At 41.0% G+C, this 12,797-nt stretch overlaps 1 protein-coding gene across 1 annotated transcript in view; it reads left to right on the top strand.

The window, feature by feature from the left end:
- Nucleotides 1-12,797, top strand: part of LOC138466588 (vomeronasal type-2 receptor 1-like) — a 262,817-nt gene that overhangs the window by 121,155 nt on the left and 128,865 nt on the right. The window contains exon 7 of the mRNA XM_069607230.1: nt 2,135-2,956. Coding sequence (XP_069463331.1) covers nt 2,135-2,956 — 822 coding nt within the window. The remainder of the gene's footprint in view (nt 1-2,134; nt 2,957-12,797) is intronic.

The raw sequence follows: 12,797 nt of genomic DNA on the forward strand, positions 1-12,797 counted from the left end.
CCGATCCCGTTTAGCCTGCTCAAAACTGTCATCCCGGTTATTGTAACTTCTGGTACTACAGCTGTTAATCTGTCTTTTTGTAACTACCATATCATTGTTTTGTTTCACTTAAATACACCATGATCATACCTCTTCTTTCCTACCCTATGAAACATTTGGAAGCTTTGGACACTCGTCTTCACTTTCTTAGAGGACTCTGGTTTTCTTGACCCATACCAGTCTGACTTCCGCCCTTGCCGGGGCACAGAATCAGTCCTGATGTCAACATTGGATGAGCTGGCCCAGATTCTGGATCAGTGTGATGTCGTAGTCCTGATCCTGCTGGACCTGTACACCACTTTTGGTCCTTCACTCTATATTCAGCCTCTTGTCAAGTTGATTCTTTGGATTTTAGTGTTTTTCATATGTGGGTGACATTCAAATCTTTAGTGTGGTTTGATCTCTCCCTTCTTGCCATGGCTGAACGGTGCCGTAAGTGTCCGTCTGCCTTTCAAGTTTGGATGGGCAAAAACTGTCTTTGTCTTAAATGGAGGTCTTGATTGTTAGGTCAACCCTTGAGTCCTCAGGATGGTCTTCAGCTTTCTGGCCGGTTGAACTTGGCCCCCTACCTGACCCGTCCGCAGTAGGAAACAATGTAGGCATGAAGCTTTCTGCTTCACTGTCCATGCAGGCGCAGATCAGCACTATCTGCCAGTCTGTCCATTTTAAATTGCACATTCTGTGTAAGGTTCTGCCCTACCATCCTTTCCCACTCCGCCCTTTGGTAGTCCCTTCACTAACATCCGGCTCCATGGATTATTGTAATTTGCTTTTTCTTGGGCCGCACGTTTTTTTACTCCAGCTACAAGTTCTTCAAAATCCTGCAGCCAGGCTGGCCATTGGTGAAGTCTGCTATGCCTCTGCATCCCCCATTCTGCATACCTTGCCTGGCAAACATGCACATATTTGAAAATGTTAACCTGAGCTTTCAGTCTATTTTTCTGGGATAAAATCCAATAAATCAACTCATACATAAGAATGTGTACATGGAAATAGGAAAAACCCCTTTTGTACATTTTTCCTGCAAACATTGTTTGCACAGATAGACGTAAACAAAAAAATCCTAAGGATCCAATTTCACGAGGTGAAACATTAGAAATATCACCTATTTCCTTCTGCCAAATTAAAATTGCACATACTAAGCAACACACAGGGCCTCATTTTCAAAGGGGTGGAGCGTGAAATAGAGGTGTGAAATTGAGGAGCAATGCTTTTGTACACCTCCATTTAACGCTCTGCACATTTTTGATTCAGTGATGAGGTGGGGGAAGGGCACAGAGATAAGTTCTCCACCGTACTGCCATCTTGGGTCTCGCCAGTGCGTCCCGTTGTATGTTTGCATGAAAATCTCATGGAGGTATTGAATGAATTGACTTTTATGGAATCCTTGCTTGTGCACCGGCTCAGAAACATGCAGCTTATATTGAAATTAGTAAACACTGCCTGCAAAGCATATTTCAAGGGAGTGTCTACGTGTTCATGAGACAGAGTGAAACCTAGAAGAATAGGTGGCCCAAGCAAAGTTTACCATTTCATTGATGTCTATTTGACTTCACCCCTGTGCATCACTCAGCTAAGGTTTTCTGTGTAAGCTCCATGACACCTCTAGTACCAGTGTGCATCGAATGTGAAACAGTACACACACAATAAAGGCAGTAACACATAAATGTTTTGTGGCAGTGCAAAATGTTTATCTCGTTTTATGTACCACCAACCAAATAAAATATTAACATTAAAAATATATAATGTGATCTAGCCCTCAATCATAACATAGTAGGATCAATCACAAAAATGATTAATTAATTAAAGGCCATTTTATATTATTCTAATCTGAACTAATGTAATGGGTACAAGGTGGTACCCTTAAAGCAATAATCTTGTTAAGTTAAGGTGTCCTCTCAAACTGACTCACGTTCTACCCAAAAGGATCCTTGAAATCCCTTTCCTTGCATGGAGGACTATGTTTATCTGGCATAACTTATCTTTCACCTTACACTGTGGCAGGGTCAGTCATATCATGACTTTGGTACAATAGCACCAAGCAAACATGTGTCATTTATTATCCATCTGCTAAAGCATTATGTTTCCACAACAGATCAGCTATTCTGCAACCAGCCCGCTGCTGAGTGACAGGAACCAGTTCCCTTCCTTCTTCCGGACCATCCCCAGTGATGACTTTCAGTCTCGTGGGCTTGCTGAGCTGGTGATGTACTTTGGCTGGACCTGGGTGGGTCTTGTTGCTACGAATGATGACTATGGCCAACAAGGCCTCCGTATACTGCAAGAAGAGCTGTCCAAAGGGGCAACCTGTGTAGCCTTTACTGAGAGCATTATCACAAGCCAAGCAGATAAGAATGCCTTTCATATCACCCAAGTGATTAAAAACTCAACAGCAAGGGCTGTTGTCTTCTTTGCTACAGATTATGACATGATCCCCATTTTGGATGAACTACTGAGGCAAAATGTGACAGGAAAGATATGGATCGCAAGTGAGGGTTGGTCAACATCTGCTATATTTTCAATGGAAAAATTCTCAGAAATTCTAAGTGGTACAGTTGGGTTTGAAAACCACAATGGAGAGATGCCAGGCTTCCAGGACTACCTAATCAGCCTCAGCCCCTTTCAATCTCCTAATTATATTTTTATAAGAGAGTTCTGGGAAGAAGCTTTTGGCTGCAAATGGTTGGACCAAGAACGCCAGCTGAATGTGCTGGATAACAAGACTAAACTGTGCACTGGTGTAGAAAATCTTCTCATAAACCAAAAGTATGTAACCAGTTTTAGATTTACCTACAACATATACACAGCTGTTTATGCTGTTGCATTAGCTGTGCAGGATCTAATGTCCTGCGCTCCTGGCGAAGGACCCTTCCATCATGGATCCTGTGCAAATGTCCTGGATGTTCATCCGTGGCAGGTATATGCTGCTATTTTACCAATTGTCTTTGCTGCCCAGTTTAAGACATGAATGGAGAGAGAGGGAGAGACAGAGAGAGAGGGGAGAGCAAATGTGTGTGTGTGTGTGTGTGCATTTCCTGTTTTCTTCACACTTTCTGTATCCAATGTCACGCCATAAAACATTTTAAAGATGGCGATTGATTGTTTAAATGTAACAATGAATTGCTGTTTATATATTATAGGGCCGTAGTGGTAGCGGCCCTTTAGTTATGGTTATGTTGCTCAACTCATAGAAAGAGCACGGTTTGGACAGCCTATAACTTTGTGCCGTTTTACAAATCCTGAACAAACATTGCTAAAAAAATACATGGCAGTCTTGGAATAATTTTGTGAAATTTGGTGGGGTTGCATCCAGGGGGGGCAAAGTCATTGGGGGGGTCCCAAGATGTTTGAAATCCTCATAGACAAAATGGAAACAAAATGTGCTCACGGACACATCCCAAAACTGCTGCACAGCGTTTTACCAAACTTGCGCAAGGTGGTGTGGCTTGGTCCCAAAAGCGTGCTTTTGCAAATTTGGTGTAAATTAGTCCAGTTGTTTTTTAGAAAATGGGCAAAAAGTAGGTCAAGCAAAATTAGTGATATCTGGGACCGGTCTGTGGGCTAATTTTCCTGATTTGGAGTCCGCGGACGCCTCTGAATGAATCAGAGGGTGTCTTGGTGTCCGTGGACGCCAAAGACACACGCTGATTGGATTTTCAAAAATGTGAGGTGTGACATCATTTTTGAAATTGTCACCATATTGGATCCGTGGACCACAGCCATACTCTGCGGAATGCACAGTGAGTAAAAAGTCTGAGAAATACATTTGGGGTTATTTTGTGGCCAAAAGAGGGCCTGCAAAGGGTGGGAGTGTGGAAAAAAGTTTATAGGAAGCTGTTTTATATTAGTTTTTACAGTCCACAGACATCGCTTTTGCAGTCTGCGTACCTCTTTGGGAGTGTGGAGGTTCAGGGTGAGTCTTGTTATTTGAAGGTGTATTGTACGTGCTTGTTATATGGTTTAATTCTATTGTGGTGGTTGTGGCCAGTGGCCAGATTCTGGGGGCATGACCATAGGCCATGCACCTAAGAATGTGGACACTGGCCACAGCCACATTTATATGTATATATATTACTTATAGATACTGTAGGGGTAGTAAGCAGTATTTTAATATGGTGGAATTATATAATTGAAGTGTATATGGTATTTAAGATCGCAGTAGGCTTGACGATAGTGCTTATGGGATCTGTACTAGTTTCATTGTGAAGAGCAAACATAGGATTATACTGGATATGGTTATTTAGTTGCATATGGTAATTAAGCTAGAATCTCTGGTTCTTTTTCTGTAAAAAATATATAATTTGTTAAACAAGATAGTTTAAAACCTTTAATTGCATACAATTGTACATATAGATTTACTTTTTGACCCACATGAATAGTGCATTCTATTCACCATGTTTGGTACAACGTTAGCGCCTAGTACACTGTTGTTGTATTGACCTGAAATAATTATTGGGAATAAAAAATCCATAGTGGATTAAAAAAAACCTACTGTAATTACATTCCGTTTTTGGCATTTAAATAGTTGTAAAGAGTGTAAATGTTATAGAATACAAGTATGTGGTAATATGGATATATGATGATACTGTCAGTGTGATAGGATATTTTTTTGAATTGTGTTGTAATTAAGGGTATGTTTTAAGTAGTTAGATACCCGTTGGTGCATGCTAACTATATTGGAGTTTACAAGATTTTTTGAAGTAACAATAACTGCAATGGCATATTTTAAGTGTATTACAATGAAAAGAATGTTTAAAGTAGTTGGATACTTTTTGGTGTATTCCAACCATATTGTATTTTAAAATACATTTTGTAGGATTGTGGATGTAGTTAGATACCTGTTGGCGTATTCTAACTGTTTATTGTACTATACTTTAGTGAGTACATTTTGGGTTGAAGGAATATGAAGTAGACATTTGTTAGATTTGCTGGTAACCTATGTTTTGAAGTAACAGAAGTGTTGTTACATTCAAACCAACCACTTGTTTTTTTGACATATGCAGTATAGTGGTCTGAAGTGGTTGTGTCACCAGTGTGGTAGATTATGATTATGCCTACTGCTGTGAAGTTTTTTTCTTGCAAAGAGATACTTGTCCATGTGTGAAGCTAGAAAGCTTACAGTTATGCATTGTACTTTACACACATAAGTATCACACATTGGCCAGGTGAGTTTATTTGTATGCTGAAACAATTGTCTGAATTGCAAAAAGGGGATGATATGCCATGATTTGCATTCTGGAGAAGCAGGTTAAATGGAATGGATTCAGAATCTGGTATGGATACATATACACATCATTCATTAGGGATGTGCTCTTGTGAAACATGGTTGCAGAGAGTGCATGTATGTTTCAACATGTATGAAATATGAACAATTTGATTTATAAGGATGTTTTTTCTTTATAGTACTTGAAGTAAGTACATTAGGCATTCTTGTGTCTTCCTGTGTGCTTATGGTGAATTTGACCATTCCTGTACAGTAGTCCCGAGACACTGTAAGTGCTGTCAGGATTATTTGTGGAATTTCTATGGAGGATGTGCATTTGCAAACAGAACTCATCCAAGCTGTTCAAGTAAATATCGTGAAGAATTGGTGGCAACTGAAGAGAAGATTGATTGCTACATTTGCATAACAATTTACTACAGTTGTGTTGCTGAATTTACATGGACCAGAGGGTTGTGCCTCTGTATCCTTTGATGGGACTGCAGTTGTTTTTGAGAAGAGACATTTGTCTCTTTGTCTTCTGATCATCTACATTTGTTTTAGGATTAGAGATTTTTGTGGTTGCACTATTTGATGGAGGAGCAGTTATTTTGTTTTTTCAGCAGTATTGCTGGGAGATCTGGTATAGGTTCTATTTGTATTAGTTTTCATTTTAAAATTTTTCCTTTTTGAGATAAAGGGTGCATATCTAGATGGGGTGTGCAGTGCACATAGCCTATTGTATTCTAGGATGCAATGAATATCAGCATTGACTTTGTTTGCATCAAGGTTAACTAGGAGTAGACAATTGAGTATTCGTAGACGCGAAAGTGCTATGTAACTCTTACCTTCTTTTAAGGTTGTGCTGTCAGTGTCAATAAATACATGATCTAGAGTTAGACATTGCGATTTGTGAATAGTGACAGCATATGCAAGAGTTAGAGATAATTGTACTCTGCGTATGCATATGTCTTTGAAAAGAAGGCAATGTGCTATTGTGCGGCCTATTTTATTATTCTGGAAGTTTGTCAAAGAGGATATTGACAAACTGAATGTTGTTGCCATGTAGATATGTTTGGAAGCCAACAACTGTACAAATTGCTCCACTGACTGAACCTTCTTGTGCATCAAGGTTACGTTTAAGAACTACCCTGCAGTTTAGACACAGCGTTAATACTTTTTCTAATCCAGCTGTGTTTCTAGATACATTTTTCTAAGCTATTTAGTAGTGCTGTTGCTTGTTGACACATGTGGCATATCAGTCCGTGCACTTCTAGTTTGTCTGTGGAGCTTTTATGCAATATGGGTTGCATTTCTTTTTTCAACATTGTATCTTAGAAATTGACTACAGCTTGTAATAGTTGGCATTAAAGACATGTATTTTATATTATGATGAGTTAAATGTTCCATGACATCATTGGCAGATGTGTTTTGCCCATATCATGGATTAGTTCAGATTTCCAGATGGATTGTGTACCTTCAGTAAGCAGACTAGTTCTAATGCTTTTTAAAATGTTACCATATGTGAGATCTGCAGACTGATGCATGTTTTGATTTAGTTCTCTGTAACAAAAATGCTGCCACAGATTTACATTGCCAATGCTGCCGAGTGTGTTCCAGAATTGTTTGTCTCCTAATGTTTTTAAAATAGGTTGACCTTTTACTTGTGTTAAATGTAGGAGGTCTCCAAAAACAATAACCTGTTTTCCTCCAAACAATTATTTGTAGTCGGTTTTCAGCACTTCTTGCATTCTGAGAACAAGTAAAGCCAGCATGAGGTTGGAAACCATGCTTACTTCATCAATGAGGAACAATTTTATTTGTTTCAGAATTCTGCATACTTCCGTACCAGCTACTGCTGATAATTTGTAGTATTCTAATTTGTTTTGGTGTTCTACTGCGGGGGGCACTAGTCGGTGTAAAGTTACACTACCTATGTTGTAAGCAGCTAACCCTGGGTGAGCTGTTACAACAGCTGAATAAGTTGTTGTTTTTAAGTCTATTACAGATTTGCTGATTATTTTAATTAGGAAAGTTTGCCAGAACCAGCTCCCTTACTTACATACAGTAGCAGACGTTTATCATTTTTATAGCTACATGGTTCAGTTTCATGTTTAACACTATGTTCAATGTTTCAGTGACTTCTAGATAAATGGTGAGTGGTTCATCATTTAGGTATGATTTGAGCACTGACAAGTCTTGTTCAGATTGTTTAGATTGATACATGGGGCCTCATCACGAGTTTGGCGGTAACACTTAAATGCGGCGGTAGCGCTATTACTGCCGCATTTAAGCATCCGCCAAATCATGACCTTGGCGGATTACCCCCCAGCTCTGAGCTGGGGGGAAATCTGCAGCAAATTTGCTGATATTCGGCGCGTTTACCGCCAGTGGGAAATCCTCCGGCAGTAATAGCACAAATTTTCCCCATTGGGCGGAATGAGGAATGTGGAATTCCCGAATGGGCCCAATGGGGAATGGGCAATAACCGTTCCGCAAAACCTGTGATCCGGTGTGGGGGTTTGGCGGTTTGGCTATTAGCGCTGCCGCTATTAGCGCTGGCGTTACCGCCCAACACGTGATGAGGCCCATGGTATTTTCTACCTCAGTCATGGCTATTTCTGCTTCCTTTAGAATGAGTAGTTCTCCAAGTGGCTTTTGGCTTCCTATAAGAGAAGGTTGACTGCCTTCAGGAGTGTCTTTATCTAGTAGAGCGTATATTTCTTCCTCTTGTTGGCGTTCTTTGTCCAACATTTTTTTGTATTTTTTAAAATTGGCATTTGATATACTGCTTTCATTTTCATTGAAAGCAGCTTCAAAAAAGTTATGGTCACCTAATAATTATTTTTCTCTACTCCAAGGTTTAAAAAGTTGTAGGAGGGATATCTAATACATTTCTCCATGTTGTGGTGATATCAAATATAACTTTATATGATTAATTAGGCTTGGTTTGGTAAGTTCTACTAGGCTTCCTTCAGAAGTGGAGACTGAATATTTGCCGGTTGTGGTGTGACATTGTTTTTGTAGGGGTAATTTTGGATTATTGTGGACATGGGCAGGTGTGCTAGCTGTATGGGTGTGAAGGGAAGACTGGGGAGGAGCGGGCCAGATGTGAAAGGGACCCCAAAGGCCAGTCGGACCAAGATCTAGACAGAGGCGCAGGGACACTCCTGAACCCCACCTGGGGAAATTACAGAAGCTCAGCGCCTCAATTCAGGATAAAGATGCCAACTAACCAATTGCACTAACAATTCCCCCTCTGCATACACCTCTCAAACTCCGTACCAAACACAACCACAAACCTACAGCACAACAAACCGCAAAAACGTAACTACATTGCAACAACAAAACAAAAACCACACATATAGACTTGCACAACAGTACACGACGACTACCGGCCGCAAAACACCCCAGGCCCAGCCATCGGGCCCACCGGGCTGAGGCCACCAACAGCACATCACTGCTCTCTTGCACTTTCCAGCTACTCCCCACTAACCAACCTTCCCCTTCCTCTTTCAGAGCCGCCAGAGCGCCAGAGGACCACTCCGGTGGTGATAGTGCGCTGCACAAATGTCCTTTAACATTAACATAAGATTAACTTTAACATTATGTCGTACAGGCACATGTTTTCCAAACCAGTACTTCTGATTGGGTAGTATGTGTCAAATAAATAGTTTTTTTAAATGTCCTGGCTGTTGGGATCATTTGTGGCTATTGTTTCTATCTCTTGGCAGGATTTCAGTACTCTTTTTAATGATGAAACTGGACCAAGGTTTAGCAAGAAACTGTTTTCAGATTTCCCATATAAGGGTGTACCTGTTAAACGGTCTGCAGCTTTGTATTCTCTATGTTTATGCCGAAACTGTAACATTTTTGTGACAGTGTTTTGTCCAATTATATGCCATTCCAGAGGGTTTTTAGTTCTGTTTTCTCAGCTTTAGTGGGATAGGCTGTGACATATCTTACAACTGCAGGGGAATTGTCTGCAATGTACTCTGTGTATATATTTGCATTCCACAAGAGAGCAATGATTGCTTTGTAATCATTGATGTACTTGGAGGCTTTGTCCTTTTTAATGTTGTATGTGTTTTTAGGGGATTTGCCTTTTACACTGTGTCTAACAGAAGACGTCAAGCTATTTACTTGTCCTATTTTGCAAACTGGTCTAGGGAAGCCAAAGCAACATTTTGTATAGTATTAGTATTTACCTTTGATTGTATATCGATGTCAGCAGCATTTGCCATACGTTTGTTTTTGGAAGCATAAGATTTGTACACGTAGGTCACTATGTGTGGTTTCTGAAGGGATGTCACAGGTAATGTATTTTTGAATGAATTGTAAAACAGTGGCATGACTGTCATGGACAAATTTGGGAGCATATTTTATCCACAAAAGCATGTGGATGGGTGGTGCTCAGCTGGATTGATATTCTTTTCTAAAAAAGAAGTGTTCTACTTCTCCAAGTGAAGGGGGAGTTTTATTGCAGCGGACATGCAGCATGGCAATGAAGCGCTGGTTAAAGTACCTTGATACATTGACAGAGTCAAGATAACAGAGTTCTCTTGGTGAGTTTATATCGTGCAAGTCATCTCATCTGTATTCTGCACCACTTAAAGTAACAAACCATGTGGCCCAGCCTAGGTTCCTTAGCATACAACATACATCAGTGTGATGTCGGAACCAGTATTCTTTAGTACCACTCGTGTTTGCTAAGAGATTTGTGATACTTGACAGAAAAATGTAAACTGTGTCTTTATCTTCTGAAGCAGTTGGGTAACAGACATGTTTAAAACATGTGAGCCTGTTTTAATGTGTGTGCAACTCCATAACATTGCTAGTTCACTTTTAAACAGGAGGTGGAAAATGTATTCTACATATTGTCAGAATCTGGAGTCTTCGGAATACATATTTAAAGAGTGATATTCCGATGCAGTAATATGTGTGGATCTTTCATCATATCTTCATCCTTTTCCTGTAGGAAAGAATAGAGGAAAATAACGTGCTTCTACACTTTTCTCCCATATGCTCAATGGGAATCCTTAGGCTTGGCGTATTTGATACATTTCTGATACATCTTCCATGGTGTCTTTCGAGTGTAGTGGGTGCATTTTATACTGGTATAAAATGTTGACTGCAGTAACATGATCTACACATTCAAATTGGCTAGTTTATTGTGAATCTTGAATTATTTGGGTGGTTTCTCTTAAATTTTCCTCTATGATTATATCTTTGTAGTATTTAGTGTTTTCTTTGAGTTATAGTGGGGCTCGTCTAACTTTGTTATAAAACTGCTCTCCTGATCAACTGTGAAGATTTGCACTTCAACCTTGATTCTAACATTCCCTCTGTCCTCATCCTACTTTATTTCTGTTCTGCGTTGACAGTGTCAACCTTACCATACTGCTCAATCGTCTCTGTGACAACCTGGGTATGACTGATCAGGCTCTGGCCTGGTTGACCTCTTTTCTCTCTGATCGACCCTCCCAGGTACAACTTGGTTCCTTCCTATCTTCTATCTCCCTCTACACATGTGGTGTCCCGCAGGGGACTAACCTCTTGCCCTGGATTTTCAACCAATACCTGCCAACTTTCGCCTACTGCATCTCCATTTTCTGCTCAACTTTCCAGTGCTATGCTGACGACAGCTAACTCATTTTCAGGCTTCCTTCAGCCTCCTCTTCTCCTTCTCTCATCTCTGATTGTCTAATCGTCATTAATAATTGGTGTGCCGCAAACGATCTATGTCTAAATGCCAACAAGACCGTAATCCTCCTTATTGGTACACCAACTCCATCCTTTCCCCTCACTCTCCTACCCCCACCTGCGCGGCTAAGAACCTTGGGGTTATCTTTGACTCTAAACTTTCCTTCTTTTCCTTCTCTGCACACATCTCTGATGTCTCCAAAAAGTCACACTTTTTATTGCACCTCCTTAGAGACACTCTGCCTTTCCTCTCCTTCCCTCAAAAGCCCACTGTCAAGCTCTGGTTCTTTCCAGACTGGATTACTGTAACAGCCTTTTTCTAAATCTACCTGCCTCCACTCTCCGCCCTTTGCAACTAATCCAGAACAGGACAGCGAGACTTGTCCTTGGCCTCAAGCCCTGGAATCACATCTCTCCAGCCCTGAAACCCCTTCATTGGCTCCCAGTGGATGCAGGAATTACATTTTAAATTCCCTGCATTGTCCACAAGGCTTTCTGAGGCCTGGGTCCAAAATAAATTCAACTATTACTACCTAAATACCTCCCCTCTCGAGCACTTCGCTCCTCTTCTTCTAACACCCTCAGGGTTAGTCGTTTTGCAAAGAAACGAGCTGGGGGTAGATCTCTGTCCTCGGCTGGTTACTCCTTTTGGAACAGCCTCCCATCCATCTCGAAACTCGAGGAAAACCATCTTCGGTCCCGGATCATCTCAAGACCTTCCTCTTTGCCTCTCCCTTTGCACCCTTTCTCCCCTGTTGATCTGTTTTTCCTCTTAGCATTGTGCACCTGGCCACCCTTTGTCATCCGGGCCCAGGCATGCTCACCCTGCCACACTCCTGCACTGCCTCTAGGCCACCCTCTGCACTAGGGTTCTGTATCTGTACCCATATTATATTTTTATAAGAGAGTTCTGGGAAGAAGCTTTTGGCTGCAAATGGTTGGACCAAGAACGCCAGCTGAATGTGCTGGATAACAAGACTAAACTGTGCACTGGTGTAGAAAATCTTCTCATAAACCAAAAGTATGTAACCAGTTTTAGATTTACCTACAACATCTACACAGCTGTTTATGCTTTTGCATTAGCTGTGCAGGATCTAATGTCCTGCGCTCCTGGCGAAGGACCCTTCCATCATGGATCCTGTGCAAATGTCCTGGATGTTCATCCGTGGCAGGTATATGCTGCTATTTTACCAATTGTCTTTGCTGCCCAGTTTAAGACATGAATGGAGAGAGAGGGAGAGACAGAGAGAGAGGGGAGAGCAAATGTGTGTGTGTGTGTGTGTGCATTTCCTGTTTTCTTCACACTTTCTGTATCCAATGTCACGCCATAAAACATTTTAAAGATGGCGATTGATTGTTTAAATGTAACAATGAATTGCTGTTTATATATTATAGGGCCGTAGTGGTAGCGGCCCTTTAGTTATGGTTATGTTGCTCAACTCATAGAAAGAGCACGGTTTGGACGGCCTATAACTTTGTGCCGTTTTACAAATCCTGAACAAACATTGCTAAAAAAATACATGGCAGTCTTGGAATAATTTTGTGAAATTTGGTGGGGTTGCATCCAGGGGGGGCAAAGTCATTGGGGGGGGTCCCAAGATGTTTGAAATCCTCATAGACAAAATGGAAACAAAATGTGCTCACGGACACATCCCAAAACTGCTGCACAGCGTTTTACCAAACTTGCGCAAGGTGGTGTGGCTTGGTCCCAAAAGCGTGCTTTTGCAAATTTGGTGTAAATTAGTCCAGTTGTTTTTTAGAAAATGGGCAAAAAGTAGGTCAAGCAAAATTAGTGATATCTGGGACCGGTCTGTGGGCTAATTTTCCTGATTTGGAGTCCGCGGACGCCTCTGAA

The sequence above is a fragment of the Ambystoma mexicanum genome, chromosome 1p, assembly GCF_040938575.1.
Source record: "Ambystoma mexicanum isolate Mex_15411 chromosome 1p, UKY_AmexF1_1, whole genome shotgun sequence".
Lineage (NCBI taxonomy): Eukaryota > Metazoa > Chordata > Amphibia > Caudata > Ambystomatidae > Ambystoma > Ambystoma mexicanum.